The 15,415-nt window shown below is 41.4% G+C and overlaps 2 protein-coding genes across 5 annotated transcripts in view; one reads left to right on the top strand and one right to left on the bottom strand.

The window, feature by feature from the left end:
* Positions 1–9,744, top strand: part of med6 (mediator complex subunit 6) — a 24,249-nt gene extending 14,505 nt beyond the window's left edge. For both annotated transcript variants that reach the window (XM_072485943.1, XM_072485952.1), the window contains 5 exons: positions 2,275–2,357; positions 4,006–4,114; positions 5,707–5,822; positions 6,765–6,792; positions 6,896–9,744. In XM_072485943.1, coding sequence (XP_072342044.1) covers positions 2,275–2,357; positions 4,006–4,114; positions 5,707–5,822; positions 6,765–6,792; positions 6,896–7,026 — 467 coding nt within the window. In that variant the 3' untranslated portion in view covers positions 7,027–9,744. The remainder of the gene's footprint in view (positions 1–2,274; positions 2,358–4,005; positions 4,115–5,706; positions 5,823–6,764; positions 6,793–6,895) is intronic.
* The window catches only part of LOC140396948 (peroxisomal N(1)-acetyl-spermine/spermidine oxidase-like), a 77,787-nt gene continuing 71,639 nt past the window's right edge, over positions 9,268–15,415 (bottom strand). For all 3 annotated transcript variants that reach the window (XM_072485909.1, XM_072485927.1, XM_072485918.1), the window contains one exon: positions 9,268–15,415. In XM_072485909.1, the coding sequence (XP_072342010.1) occupies positions 15,293–15,415 (123 nt within the window). In that variant the 3' untranslated portion in view covers positions 9,268–15,292.

Genomic DNA, 15,415 nt, shown 5'->3' with positions numbered 1-15,415 from the left:
AATACTTTGCACTGCTGTAACATGGGTGTGTGTGTGGGGGGGGGGGCTATGACAAAAGAAAAACATTATTGACCAGGTAGTCTACTTCAGCAGTGTTGGTTGAGGGATAAATACTGGCTAGCATACTGCGAAAACTCTCTGCTCTTCGAGTATGGGATCATTTGCAAGGGCAGTAAATGCCTGTTAGCACCTTTGCAGCACTCTGTCAGTACTGCACTGAAGTGGCAATGTAGACAGTTTGTTAAAGTTTCTCGAGCAGTATTTGCACCCACAACCTTCGTGTTCCAAACTGGGAGTATTTTTATAGTTTTATAGCTGGCTCCTGGGCAGTTGGAGTCTCCGACAGTGCCGAGTGAGGAAGTCTATCTCTTTACAGCATCCCAAATACCTCCTCATTGGTAAGGTGTCCAAACCTCCTGGGGACAAGTGTGGTGGCTGAGTCTATGTGAGTGGGTGTGAGTCTGGGGCATATGCGAGAGCAGGAAGCCCGAGACTGGAAGGAAGCTGGACATAGATACACCCTTTCCTTCCTCCTCTCCTTCCCAAAAACCTATCAATACATCAGGCTGAATGAGGAGGAAAACCTAGGCTGAAAGGCAACCAGCTTCCAACCCCCACATTCGTATGAGTTTTACTGAGGCCAGCTAACAGTCTAAGTCACCAGGGTCGATTATGAGGCCAGTATTAATTCAACCCAACTCCTCAGCTCAGCCCTGCTACCCTCCACTTGCCTGGTGACCAGGACTTGGGGCCTAGTCTGTCCCTCTGGCCTTGCTTCTTAAACAAAAAGGTAACAAAGGTTTTATTGGTTAACTCTGAAGCATGGCCATTTTTAATGCTTATTTTTATTAGATGTTGATTTTTATTTTGAAATTCATTTTTAATGTTGTGCCAAACCTTGCTGAAATTTGCTCATTGGCCCTTTGAGTGAGAAAAAAAATTTAAAAGTGGTCCTCCCAAGCAAGAAAATGGGGCAAACCTGTTATACAGCAACTTGGGTTAATGGCAATAAATGCAATTGGAAAGCAAAGCATTTATTTAGATGAATCATTACATCGTTCCATCTATGCTGTTCTGAAGGCTTGCTTGGAGAGTTTTGGTTGGTGCGTCTAAATCCTCTGCCAACATTGGAGCATGATTTTATATTGTCTTCCATGTTACGGAGGCCTGGTATTTCCTCCAGAAATGGTCAGTTTTCACCAGGCTACCAGGGAAGCTATAGTGTGGACCAGGAGCTCCGAGTAAATTTCCAGCTAAAATTGCCTTGAGGTGTTTAGTAAAACGGCGAGGGATTTGTTTTTCAGTTAATCAACAAAAATGGGAGAGAAAGGATAGGGAGATAACAAAGTAGAAAAGGGTAAACTTTGAGGAGGTATTTAGAGTTGGGAAAACAATTAAGTTCCAATCTGAATCCTCTTTCGACCTATCTTTTATTTTTAAAGTATTCATTAGTTCTCTCTCTAAGCAAATGCAGATACCTGCTCTGCGACAGAAAGAACATTTAGTCTATAATAAGACTGAATATTTTATGATCTTTTCCCTCTGTAACGAGAGCAGTTATGCATTTTTAAGCAGCCAGAAGTCTGCTGTTTGAGATCCACAATAAAACCATCAGTCTTTGACCCAAAGGGTCATAGAATGATGTAGCACAAAAGAAGGCTATTTGGCCCACCGTGCTTGTACCTGAGCACTTTTGCCTCTGAGTCAGAAGACTATGGATTTGAGCCCCACTAGGATTTGAGCGCACAATTAAGTTTGGCACTCGATCAGGCTAGTGGGATCGCTGCAGCGTGATAGTACTACTGAAGAATTTACTCCTGATGTCTGTCTACCTTTAAGTATGCTGTTTATGTGGATGTCCAATAAATCACCACTTCAATTGTATGTGAGGTGCTTTAAGATGTTTGTGGGAGACATGATATAACCACAAGCATATTTTGTCCTCTTGGTTCAGATAATGAGTAGCTTGGGAAGAAGATATCGAATCACAAAATACATTTCAAATTGGGATCCAGTTGGTGCTGCCAGAGTTGCTGTGATAGGTACATAACAACCCACTTCACTGAAGGTCACTTGTGTCCGACATCCATTGTGCAAGTGTCGTGATGGGCATGTCTGTTTGCCCAAATTCATTTGCAGTCATGGAAATGATCTAGTCTTAAATCAAGATTAAAAACAAATGAAAACATTATTTACCATTTATCCCTGAAAAGAAAATCTACTCTGGGTATAATTTTAGATTAATTTTCCATGCATTTTATTTTCCCTTTCCAGTTACTCCTTTGGCTGACTATTATATCATTGCTGGAGTGGTGTATCAGGCGCCTGATTTGGGATCAGTAATAAACTCAAGAATGGTGGGTGACTTTTCCTCAAGTGACTTTTTAACCATTAGATAACAGCGTGTCCCAATCAAAAGTGATTTATTTTGAGTGTTGCGAATGTTGCTGAGATCACTTAACCTGGGAATCCAGGCCAATTTATTTTGCTTGTAGCACAAATTAGCATTTTTATAGCTTGCCTTCTCTGCAAGCAAGAAATAGAAATGTGCCTTCCCTTCCTCCGTCTCCTTGCAGCTACATTATACATAACAGACAATTGTGCGATATTGTGTGACTTGATATACTTCCTGTCGCTTATTCACCTTCAGAAGGACGCATTAAGCTGATAGCAAGAAATGAATGATGTCAAGTTTAAGTGCAACCATTTTGCTAAATCTCCAAAAACAAAGCTTAGAATATTATAATATACAAGGAGCACATTCTGTCCATCCCTTTTAAGAAGGAAACCTGTTAGTCCTGCTCCTATACTATTTCCCTATACCCCTGCACCATCTGTCTAATTTGCTCCTGAAGGTTACTATTGAACCTGTATCTAATGCCCTGTCAGTGAGTGCATTTTAAATCCGAGCACTTTTAAAATAAAGTTTTTTTTTTTCTCATGTCACTCCTGGTTCTTTTGCCAATGATCTTAAATTTACACCCTTTGGTTATTGACTTTTCAACTGTTGGATACATTTTTTCATTATTTATTTTATCTAAACCCTTCACGATTTTCTCCAGTCCATCAACATTAACTGCAATCCTTCAGTCCTAGAATCAGTCTATTAACCTTTTCTCTAGCCTCACCAAAGTCACCAAGTCCTTTCTAAAGCGCGGTGGCCAGAATTGGGCACAATATTAAAGCTGGGGTGGAATTAGTGTTTCATATAGTTTTGGCACAAATTCCTGGATTATGTACTCCATGCCTCTATAATGTTGAGACTGTCCCATGCTTTATTAACTAGTCCTGCAACCTTTAAATATTTGTGCACAAAAACCCTCAAGGTGTCTCAGTTCTTGCATCCCCTTTAAATTTGCACCACTTTGGGTGTGTCTGATTTTCCTCAATCTTCCTCAAAATGCATCACCTCACATTTTTCTACATTGAAGTTAATCTGCCATGTGTCTACCCATTCCACCAACCTGTCTGGGTCCTCTTGGAAGTCTGTTACCATCTTCCTCAAAGTTTACTACGCTTCAAATTTTGTTCATTTGCAAGTTTCAAAATCAAACCCTGCTGCACCCTCAAGTCCTAGTCATCTGAGGAGGATTGGAAGATTGTGGCCAGCACCTGAGCAATTTCTGCTTTCTTCAATGACCAAGGATGCATTGCACTCTGACTGGGTTGCTTTTAGAGTCTTTTGAACCAATTATTGACAGTGTTATTGAATTATACGTACTGTGTAAACGTCCCCCTTGCCAAGCAGAGATGTTCTCCATTTTGGGAATGTTTTGAAACTTGAATGTGTTATTACTTGTCCAAGTAAAACATAATGCAGACCTCTGTGTGATCATGTTTGAACATCCTGCAGACCAGATCTATATCACATTACAATCTATGTGGCATATTCTGTATTTCCTTACAAGCCAGTATTTATTTTTAATACAGTGTGAAAAGAATGGTATGTTTTGGAGATGTGGTGACTGATTGTGTTGTTTTGATTCCTCTCTTTTCCCAAAATAGCTGACCGCAGTGCATGCAGTTCAGTCTGCATTTGATGAAGCCCTGTCTTACTGTCGATACCATCCCTCCAAAGGATATTGGTGGCATTTCAAGGATCAAGAGGAGAGGGGTAAGCTGTTACATGGCAATACCTTGAAGCTTGTCGTATATCTAAAGCTGACCATTTCAGAAAGTGTTAGTAGTATACCATCTACTGGTGGAAAACATAACCAGACTTGTGGCACTTATTGTTCTCAACCTGTGGATAAGCAATGTGAACTTTTATACATCGTTCTTGTTTTTCAGCAAACCTTTGTTGTGAACTAGCGAATTTAGAGATGGTATTGAGAAATCAGATAGAATATCAAAAATGAACTGTGCCCCTTCCTCATGGCGACATGCTGGATGCGTTTATCCCTCAGTTTGAGCAATTCAAGCCAGCTGCAACATCATTGAACCCCTGCTGTCTGTAGATTGTAGTAAATAAACTGCACACGTTTATATTGCAAGTATGGGTAGCACAGTAGCACAATGATTAGCACAGTTGCTTCACAGCTCCAAGGTCCCAGGTTCAATTCCGGCTTCGGTCACTAAATGCAGAGTCGACACGTTCTCCCTGTGTGTGCGTGGGCTTCCTCCGGATGCTCCGATTTCCTCCCACAGTCCAAAGATGTGCAAGTTAGGTGGATTGGCCAGGATAAATGGCCCTTGGTGTCCAAAAAAAAGGGTGGGGTTACTGGGTTACAGGATAGGGTGGAGGCACGGGCTTAAGTGGGGTGCTCTTTCCAAAGGCTGGTGCAGACTCGATGGGCCGAATGACCTCCTTCTGCGCTGTAAAGTCTATGAAGTACCCAGAGAGCCAACAACGGAAACATCCACGCTTTCTTTCACGAGACTGGTTCAGGCCACCAGATGATATATGGTACAGTTTCAAATGTCAGAACTAGTAATCCATAGACCTAGGCTCAATCCATAGACCCAATGATTCTACCATTGTTGGTTCAAATCCCACCATGGGAGTTTGAAAATTTGAATTGAAGTTTAAAAACAGTATCTCAATGACCTTGTGAGCGTTGGGTTATTGTTAAAACCCATTGGTTAACTCCTGTTTAGGGAACAAATCCTGTCCTCTTTCCTTAGTCTGACCTGTATGTAACTCCAATATAGTTGACTCTTAACTGCCTTTTGCAATACATACCGGCTAAGTATAAAGAAACACTGGAACTCCCTCACCAACAGCACTGTGGACGCACCTTCACCACACGGACTGCAGCAATTCAATATTCTGTTGAGGGTAACGAGTGAGTGACGATAAATACCAGCCTTGACAGTGATGCCCACATTCTGAGAGATTTTTTTAGGTGTAAAGAAGATGTGAGAGAGTCAGGAACTGTTGTGGTTTATCTTGTTGCAGCCAGTCAGGGAGATAGTTTTTGTCATCTTTAAGAATCATGAATGTCGATCGCTGCTTTTATCATGCCATGAAAGGGTCATCTCAGTGCATCCAAACAAGTGGAGTGACTGGAAACCTCCCTCAGATTTCACTGTCTTGCTCAGGACAGCCAGGAGAGAATCCAAAGTTTGCAGGAATTTCTGTTAACAAGTAGACAGGATGCAGAAAACGCAGGGGATCAAGTAACTTCGATTCAACAAAACAATTTAAAAAGGTCTTTAAAAACACATGATATTATAATTGTTTTTCCTTTTCTATCCTCTTCTCAGATAAGGTCAAGCCAAAATCAAAGAAGAAGGAGGAGCCAAGTTCAATATTCCAGCGTCAGAGAGTGGACATGCTACTGCTGGATATCCGGCAAAAATTCCAGCCCAAGTATATTCAGGTAGACATCTGTCTGCATCACATCAGCCTCTTTTTTTTTTTTTTGAAAGAAGAAATGAAATGAAGCAGCACAGAGGCAGATGTTAATTGACAGTGCTGTAGTGATCTTTCAGTTCCACCATGTGTCAGGAGAGTGAAAGGTTTACATTTTACAGTGTGCATTAGATTCCGTGATCTTTCAGATGGCTTTCACTCAGATAGTCAATGTAATGCAACAGAATGACTCATCACCATCCCACTGCAGGGAGCCAGGCATTGCACCTTTCCCATCCCATTTTAATAGCCGTCTCACTCTGTCTTCACTTTGCAAATTAACAAGTAATTTCAATTTGGCTTTAATGGGATCTGAGCCTGCCTTAATTAAAGAAGATTCCTCATTATTCAGGACAGGCTAGGGCGGGTATGTGAAAATGGCAGGTATTATGCCAGGCCTAATGTGCGCCACCCTAAGAACGCGGATGAAAATAAGTTTAATCACACATCCTACCTCAGTCTTTGAATGCCAACTCGGCAGAGAAGGTGAAATAAATTTCATTTGCTGTAGCACAATTATAAAGCCTATTTCCCATTCTTTCCCTTCTATTTACGTCCGAACCAACCTCATTTCCTGAAAAGGCGGCACAGTCCAGCTACTGGCAGGCTTTGTTAAATGTTGCTTCGCAGCCGGTTTGGCAAAAATAGTTCTTGACTGGATTAGAAAAGGACGGCGTGCCACTGTAACTTAGCTTCTAGGTCTCCATTCACCAAGTGCCTCTAGGTACTAGGCACCTCGCTCACTGGAGAAGCCAGGCATCTTATTTTAAACACTGACCTCACTACTGTAAGCAAGGGTTCGGCACATTAATGGAAAAACTGAATAATGCAATGTAAGAACTATAATTTTCTTTGTTTTATGAATGTCCTCCGGTTTTTCTCATAGTGACTTGTTAGTTTTCATTTTCAGCCCAAATCTGGAGACAAACCTGTGCCAGGTGAGTTTTCTTTTTGTGCATCAAGCAAATTCAAGTTAATAGGGTGGGCTTCTAGAAATACACAAACCGCGACCATTTCTACATGCTTATTTTTGCTTTGCAGTGGAGCAGGTGAAAAAAGAACCAGAACCAACAACTGAAACCATCAAACAAGAGGAAAAAGAGTCTGCAAAGAACTCGCAGCAGAGCTCAAGCACCAAAGCTCCCCCTGAAAAACGAATGAGACTACAGTGAAGAAGTGGCCAACATCTATCACATTGGGATTGTGACACCAACCCTGGATGAATTCTTGTGGGCGCCTGAACTTTCATTGTACTTTATTTTGTACGGAAGCAACTATTTTGTGGCTTTTTTTTTTAATATCCCGAACTATATCCTCTGGGAGTGACTTAAGTTTTTCAGTCCTTCAATCCTCTTCCACTTCTGAATTATCATCGGTTCTTATTGACTCAGCCATTATTTTCCACAGATCATCCTGCTCTGGTGTTTATGAAGAGGAATCGGTAGAAAGATGTGAATCTATTAAGGATTATAGTTGGACTGAGCGCTGAACTATTGGTGCTTGGAAAGATACCTAGAAAATGAGAGTATAAGAGGTTTATTGAGCGTGACTAGCATTCACCTAATGAGCACCATTCTTCAACTGATGGATATCCATGGACACTGGAAATTAGAATAACATCATTCAATTTGGAAATCCTTCCAGCAAAGTTGTCAGTTTAATAGCCATTTGAAAAGGGCATTTTATATAAGGGCTACAGATTTTCAATGTGTATCGATAGTGAAAAAAGTGTTTTACTTCTCGCAAAGTATGAGACAATGCAGTTTTGCTTTCTATCTGAGTTTAGTAACTCCCTGTCTGGGAAACTGGGCGTGTGAATGAAAATCCTGTTGGAGTGTCCACCCCAGCAATGGATTGTGTTGCTTTGTAAAGGTAGATCATTAAAAATCAAAGATCCCAAAACTCCTCACCTGATGGCTCACTTGGTAAAGATACATTTTACATTTTGGAGAAGTGCTAAGCAATAAGTTTGCATGTTTGAATTCTGATTATTCTGAGTTACCAGCTATTTATTGGTTTGTTAAAATCAACTTCAGGGAAGATCAAGGCAGGTTCCTGCTCCTGATGACTGGCCTGTTCCATCTGCTGGATCATTCCTGAGTGCAGCTACAAAGCGAGAATAGGATTAGTCTGGGGCTGTGATGCCTTCCTTTGTTGGATAGCTTCTGTATCTCAATTGGACAATTGGAATAGGTATTGTTTGGTTGTAAAATTTGCAAAGACAAAGTTGCTGTACAAATGGTTTCCATTACGGGTGGCACGATGGCACAGTCAGCACTGCTGCCTCAACGCCAGGGACCTGGGTTCAAGTCCCAGGATTGCACCTTTCCGTGGCCCATTTTAATAGCCGTCTTACTCTGTCTTGGGTGACTGTATGGAGTTTGCACATTCTCCCCTTGTCTGCGTGCGTTTCCTCCGGGTGTTCTGGTTTCCTTTGACAGTCCAAAGATGTGCAGGTTAGGTGGATTAACCATGTTAATTTTCCTCTTATTATCCCTCACGTTAGATGGTGTTACCGGGATAGGGCAGGGGAGTGGGCCTGGGTAGGGTGCTCTTTCAGCGGTTCGGTGCAGACCCGATGGGTCAACTCGCCTCCTACTGCACTATAGGGATTCTATAATTCCATTAAACTAGCTCGGTCCTTCACTGCGCACTTTTTAATTGCTTGTACTATATATTCTACAATGCACTTTGCTCTGTAAGGAAGGTGTAATACTTCTCAATTTTCAGATATTTACGCAATAGGATCGAGAATGAAGTAATGTAAGAATAATTTGATTTTTAAATTTAGGGAAACTTTTTTTTTACTTTAAAGTGTGACTAGATGTCCCTTTCCAATGCTGGAAGTAGAACGTGAAAAACAACTACAATTTTGTGTGTCACTGAATAAACAATTTTGTTATGGTGATTTTAAAACATGTATTTTTAGGAATGAGCAGGTTGGCATCCTTTGGTGTTACACACAAAAGAAAATCAAGATTATGGTGGGGTCATTGGGGGGAATTGGTCCTTGGGGAGAAGAGGTGGAAGCAAGGAGGGCAGAATTTTCATCCTCTTTTCCTCCAAGGACGGAATGTGGATGGGATGAAGGACGTGGAAAAGTACCAGCAGGGACTTCCAACATGGATCCTCCAGCTGGGGTGTTCGTTCACAGTCACCTCTGTTCATAGGCCTGAGTAGCACGGGTCAGGAGTCAGATTACGGCAAGTGATTGGTGAACTCGATTGTCGATTGAATCCAAATTCCTCATCCAAAATTCGAATTAACTGTTGCTCACTTAAATTCAGCAGGATTTACATTTTTTTTACCTTTGATCAGAAAACCAGGGAAAAGACTAAACGACTGCAAAGGTTTAGTCATGGGATTGATACAAGGCTCCTGCTGGCCTCTGTAGAAATTAATGCAGAATAAAATCATTGTAAACTGTGCATTTAATTTTGAAAAGCAGTTACATTACATTACATTCTACATTGAAAATCACCCTCCTAATATATAACAGGTATTGCATTAAATTGGATAACACAATTGTGCATTTCAATCCAAAACCGGTTGATCTCATTGCAAACATGGAATCATGACCAAGTGCAGCATTTGTGTTGAACAAGGTTATACTTATGGTGGCCTATCCAAGGGTGAATGCAAGCAGCGTTGGAGGATCTTGCGATGTAGTTGGATGGCGATGAGTGAAGGGGAAGACGCTAGTTGATTAAATGGGTGCCTTTAGTGGTGGTTAAATGCCAAGCATGTTGTTTGTCAAACCGGTGTTCCCTTGTCAAAACTACATCGCAAGGAAGATTGGTTCTCTTTAGTCCTAATAAGTCCAATTGGTAACGTTAAAAGAAATATTTCAAGGCACCTTTCCTGTTCAATAAATCACTGACTTCAAATTATTCTGAAATTTTGTTGCTCGTTTTTCTTTCGTCCTACTTGTTCTGCTGCTCGTTGAGATCATGGTTGATGTGCGACCTTTCTCCATATACCTGCCTTTTCCCTGCATCCTTATACACCTTTGGGTAACAAAAATCCATCCGTCTCCGATTCAAAATTAACAATTGATCGTGCACCAATTGTATTTTGTAGAAGAGAGTCCCAAACTTTCCCCACCCTTTGCGTGAAGAAATGTTTTCTAATTTTTCACCTGGCATGGCTGTCTCTAATTTTTCAACAATGTTCCTGTTGTCCTAGACTCCTCAACTATTGGGAATAGTTTCTCTCTATTCATCCAATCTGTTTCCCTTAATATCTTTAAAAGCGTGGATGCTTATGAGGTAATTTGATCAAAAGTTCCTACAAACTCCAGTTTGCATAATCTTCCCTCAAAGTTTACCCCTTGGAATCAAGGTATAATGATTGTAAATCTACACTGCACTTCTTCCTTTGTGAGGTGTGGTGTCCAGAACTGGTCTAAACATCTCCCCCTCCCCCCCAATCTTCTCTTTGGATACTGTGTTTAGCTTTTCATCATTTAAACAATACTTTGTTAGATACTTTTTACATCCACTTTGGATGCCTTCATACTTACCATCAGTAAAATCCAATTGGCTACATCCCCACTCACTACATCAATATCTCTTTGTAATGTTACGATTCCATCTTACAATGTGACTGTGTCATTGACAACAATAAGCTTCTAATTATGGGTTCCCATTTTATGGTTGAAACCCAAATCAATGACTGATCTAGGTTGAACCAAGTTATTTGCTTCTGAGTATCTTAGCTAGACCTACATGTGATCACTTATAACTTTATTACAAGGCAATAACATGCCCCTGACCGTGAATTTAAACCATTTGTGAAATGGGCAACCCATCAAATACTTGATGGGTACTTGAATTGTAACACCATGGTTTGTAAAATATCCAGTGGTGAATGTAGCACTTTGTAAAACGCGACATACAGTTGTGTCTTTTAGGCCCGTAAACTCTGGTGTACTGCTGTGAACTACCCTGGAGTTTGCAATTATGCGAGGAAGAATAGATGACCACTGAGGTTTGGAGCACTGTTCGTGTCATGGTCTTTGTCAGTCAGTCCTTTCATAACACGAGACGCAAATGGTGAAAGTTTAGGACAATACCAACAATTGGGCAGCACGGTAGCACAAGTGGATAGCACTGTGGCTTCACAGCGCCAGGGTCCCAGGTTCGATTCCCCGCTGGGTCACTGTCTGTGCGGAGTTTGCACGTTCTCCCTGTGTATGTGTGGGTTTCCTCCAGGTGCTCCGGTTTCCTCCCACAGTCCAAAGACGTGCAGGTTAGGTGGATTGGCCATGATAAATTGCCCCTAGTGACCAAAAAGGTTGGGAGGGGTTATTGGGTTACGGGGATAGGGTGGAAGTGAGGGCTTAAGTGGGTCAGTGCAGACTCGCTGGGCCGAATGGCCTCCTTCTGCACTGTATGTTCTATGTTCAATAGAGATAAATAAAAGAGAAGATTGTCTTAACAGTGAATGAGGCATGAAAAGGAACAAAAAGAACAATGATGTAAGGGAGAAAAGAATAGAGAACAACAAAAGAATGTCGCAGAAGTCAGATGTTTAGCAGTGCTGCCAGATACACAAAGTGGGAAAAGAAAATCCAAGGTCCTGCGGAGAGCACAAGTGAGAAGTCCTTCCCTCCCATTGCAGCAGATAAATTACTGGCTACATTTGTCAACCTGACAGAGCCTCACCTACTCAGAGCATAGAGGAAAGCTGTGTGGGCTCATGATTTTATGTCCTTTAGAATGAAGCGGATGGTAAAATATAAGGGCTAATATGTGCACCCAGAAGGCGAGCCTCAAAGGCAGAAATACTCAGCCTTGAAAATACAGCAGAAATACACTTATCCTTGTGTATTCCATTAATCCTAGCCTCGGGTGAAATTTTGAGAACTAAAATCTTTGTGTGATTAAAATGCTTTCTTCATTCACAAATTGGCAAGGAAACTGCTGTTGCCTTATTGAATTGTGGTGAAAATCACTGAAGTTTGTGGATTTATGTTGAATATATACAAGTGTATCTGAATTAGTCTTAGATTTACTTTAGTGTAACATTGTGTCATGCATTCAGATAAAATTCATTGAGTTGTAAATAAGTTGCCTATGTTTTCTGCTCTTAATTGCAATGTTTCCAACATGACCTGGTTCTCTAAAGGATATACAAAAACACCACCCTAATGTGCTTGAAATAGTAACAGACTGTAGTACACTTAATGTGCAATCAAACTCAGATAGGAAGCAGTGAATGATGTGTGAAGTCAGACAGACTTTTGTGGCCTCTCCAAGCCCTGTACATTCCTATGTTTCTAAATTCTATTGCCTTCTAGCTTGGTGCTTTACCTTATCTTGCTTGTAAGTTTATAATAAATCAGTTCTTTTGCAATATTTATTCTCAGACTATGGACCTCACTGCCAGGGTCATCATTTAGTGTTATCTGAGTTGCCCTTGAGAAGGTGGTGGTGAGTCTTTGCTTGAACTGCTGCAATTCAGCAAAACCCAACCAAATTCTGAACTGCATGGGATTCCATATTGTGTCTATTGTGACAGAGAACTTTTTTTAAAGGTGATTCCAGTTGTGTTTAACTATTTGTTCTGTGGCTAATCTTCCGGGACAGGTGGACTTGATAGATTCAGATAATTTCTCAGTTCAATAGCACATTCTCGGAAGCAGGGATTTAAAGTGACCAATGTGCCGCCACTACTCAAATGAGATTTGGCCCTAGGTCGGTTAGGGGGTTTCCTGTCTGCAAACAGGACAATCCACTGCACAGACTGCCCCCAGAGAATGAAGGAACGGAGAATGGGGACAGTAAGAACTGAGTCAGGAGGCTTAAAGAGTGGTGCCGCCTTGAACTTGGCTGCTAACTGTGTACACATATTGAAACAGTTTAACAAAAGGTGACACAGTGGTTAGCACTGCTGTCTCACAGCACCAAGGACCCGGTTCAATTCTGGCATTGGGGGCTGTCTGGAGAGTTTGCACGTTCTCCCTGTGTCTGCCTGAGTTTCCTCCGGGTGCCCTGGTTTGCTCCCACAGTCCAAAGATGTGCAGGTTGGGTGGATTGGCCATGATAAATTGCCCCTTGGCGTCCAATGATGTGTAGGTTAGATGGATTGGCCATGATCAATGCGAGGGATTACGGGGATAGAGCGGGGGAGTGAGACTAGGTAGGGTGTTCTTTCGGAGGGTCGGTGCAGACTCGGGCTGAACGGCATCATTCTGTACTATAGGGATTCTATGGAAAGCAGTATTTAAGTGAGTTCGGAAGAGGGCAGACTGAGTTGAGGTAGCATTTTTGTGAATTGTCATGCTACCTTTTTTTGAATAAGCACTAATCAAATTATTTAGTTACGCAGAAGTTGCACCACTGGTAACAGTTTTACACTTGCTATCTGCACAGCTGTGACCTGATGGCTTTCTCAATTACAATTTTAAAATAAGAAATTGCAAATTCTGAACAGCATTCACTGTGGGACTGAGAGCAGATGCATTCTGAAGATATGTGCATGAAAAAGCAATTTTCGTTATTGTCATGTGTAGACATGCAGATAATGATACACAGACAGACAGCTAATGAACACAGAGAACAGGACATGACCAATGAGCAGGCAGGGCACTCAGGGGTGGTACCTCACTATAAAAGGCACGAGGCGCTCACACTCTGCCTCTTTCCACTGATGAACATCTACAGATTGAGTCAGGGTGTATTTACAGTATCACATCTCCAGCACGTGGCTAAGAGCTAGTCTGGTTTAGTCAGACAGAGTAACCACACTTAGGTTAGCAGAGAGTCGAACTCATAGAGAACTGTGCTAACTGTGCTACTGGTTCAATAAATCAGATTGAACTAACTTCAAGGTCTGGAGTATCTTTTGGTTAAAGCTGAATCCAGTTGCAGCCTGTGTTATCCCAGAGTACATAACACATCAGTTATGTTTAAAAAGGCCAAGGACCATAAGTAGAATTTTCCTCAGCAGTTATACCTGAAAATGTGAGGAAGAGGGGCGATGTGGCTGGAGAAGGGTGTTGGGAGAACACGAAGAAAGTATTAATTGTGCTGTGGGAGTTGAATCATAGAATCATAGAATTTACAGTGCAGAATGAGGCCACCTGACCTTTCGAGCCTGCACCAGCCCTTGGAAAGTGCACCCTACTTAAGCCCACGCCTCCACCATATCCCCAGAACCCAATAACCCAACCTAATCTTTTGAACACTAAGGGGCAATTTAGCATGGCCAATCCACTTAACCTGCAGAAAGTGCAAACTCCATCCAGACAGTCACCTGAGGCCGGAATTGAACCTGGGACCCTGGAGCTGTGAGGCAACAGTGCTAACCACCGTGCCGCCCAGGAGAAGGATGCCTTTGAGCTTTCTGCCAAGCTTTGACAGTTCTTTCCTTAGACTTTATATATGCAGAGGCATTCACTGTGCATGCACCAGAATCACAATGGGGAGTTTAACTGTTTCCAATTCACTCAGCGTGATGTTAAAGACATTTGTTCCACTTGGTTGCATTTAACTTGGGGGCTCAGAATCATTGATATATTTTTTGAATGGAATACTTTAATAGCACTCAAGGGATACTGACATGGGTTGTCACATAATGTTAATTGCCACTCCAGTGCAACTAGTTAGTCATGGAATGGTTATGTTCGCAACACTACCTACAGATGACTGTATTTGATGCATCATAGGGAGATGAGGGCTCTCAGACTGCTCAGTCAACTCCTCCCTTAAATTTGAGTAAGTGGAAGAGAGGTTGAGTTCTGTGCTGGGAGAGGGAGGAACTTGGGAGCTGTGTACCCATTAAGAATATCGTTGAGTAAGAATATGATCCAATGTTCAGAGCACAATAATGTTGCGGAAGTGTTCATTTACAAATTTGGCACGCACAATAAAAATGAGCAAGAATACAATCGACAAGTTGGATGGCTCCAGCTAGTTAATATTGGGGAACTTGCAGAATTTCATACAGCGATGATATATGTTTAAATTCTGAGAGACAAAAGATACAAACATATAATCATTTAAACCTAAAGACATGAAAAGTCACCGGGCTTGTGATAGCTGATTTCTCACCAGAAAACCTCGACTACAGTTGATCTGTTTAGTCCTTCTTGTACCTAATTTGTCAGTCTTTCCGAAGTGTTAATCACTCTTTGAATAAAACATTTCTTTTTGAAACCAAAATCAATCTGAACAATCGATCAAAATTCTACTTTGGTTTAACAATGTTAAGATTTCAGTAGTAATCACATAAGGAGATTGATCATTTGATTTTACTTGGTCTAAAATATTATTCTAAAATAATCCTGATAAAGGATCCATTATCATCCTTGATATTGATTGTATTCTTATTGAAGGTTTTTTGTTGTTGTGAAAAACGCTTATTCTTTGAGGGAGCAAATCAAAGAATTGGGAAAAGAATCAGAATTTGAAATTTCACTTCAGTTTTGGAAATTCATTTGATGGAGTGATGATTAATCAGTCGATCTGCTTCTCTCCACCCAGACAGCAGTGCTCCATGGGTGGTGCTGTGGTAGCGCCGATGTGTTGCTTCCCCAGCAAATAAAACCTGCAACAT

This window comes from Scyliorhinus torazame, chromosome 2 (genome assembly GCF_047496885.1).
Source record: "Scyliorhinus torazame isolate Kashiwa2021f chromosome 2, sScyTor2.1, whole genome shotgun sequence".
In the NCBI taxonomy this organism is placed as follows: domain Eukaryota; kingdom Metazoa; phylum Chordata; class Chondrichthyes; order Carcharhiniformes; family Scyliorhinidae; genus Scyliorhinus; species Scyliorhinus torazame.
Note: the sequence above shows the minus strand (reverse complement) of the source record. Positions and strands in the feature narration are given on the sequence as shown.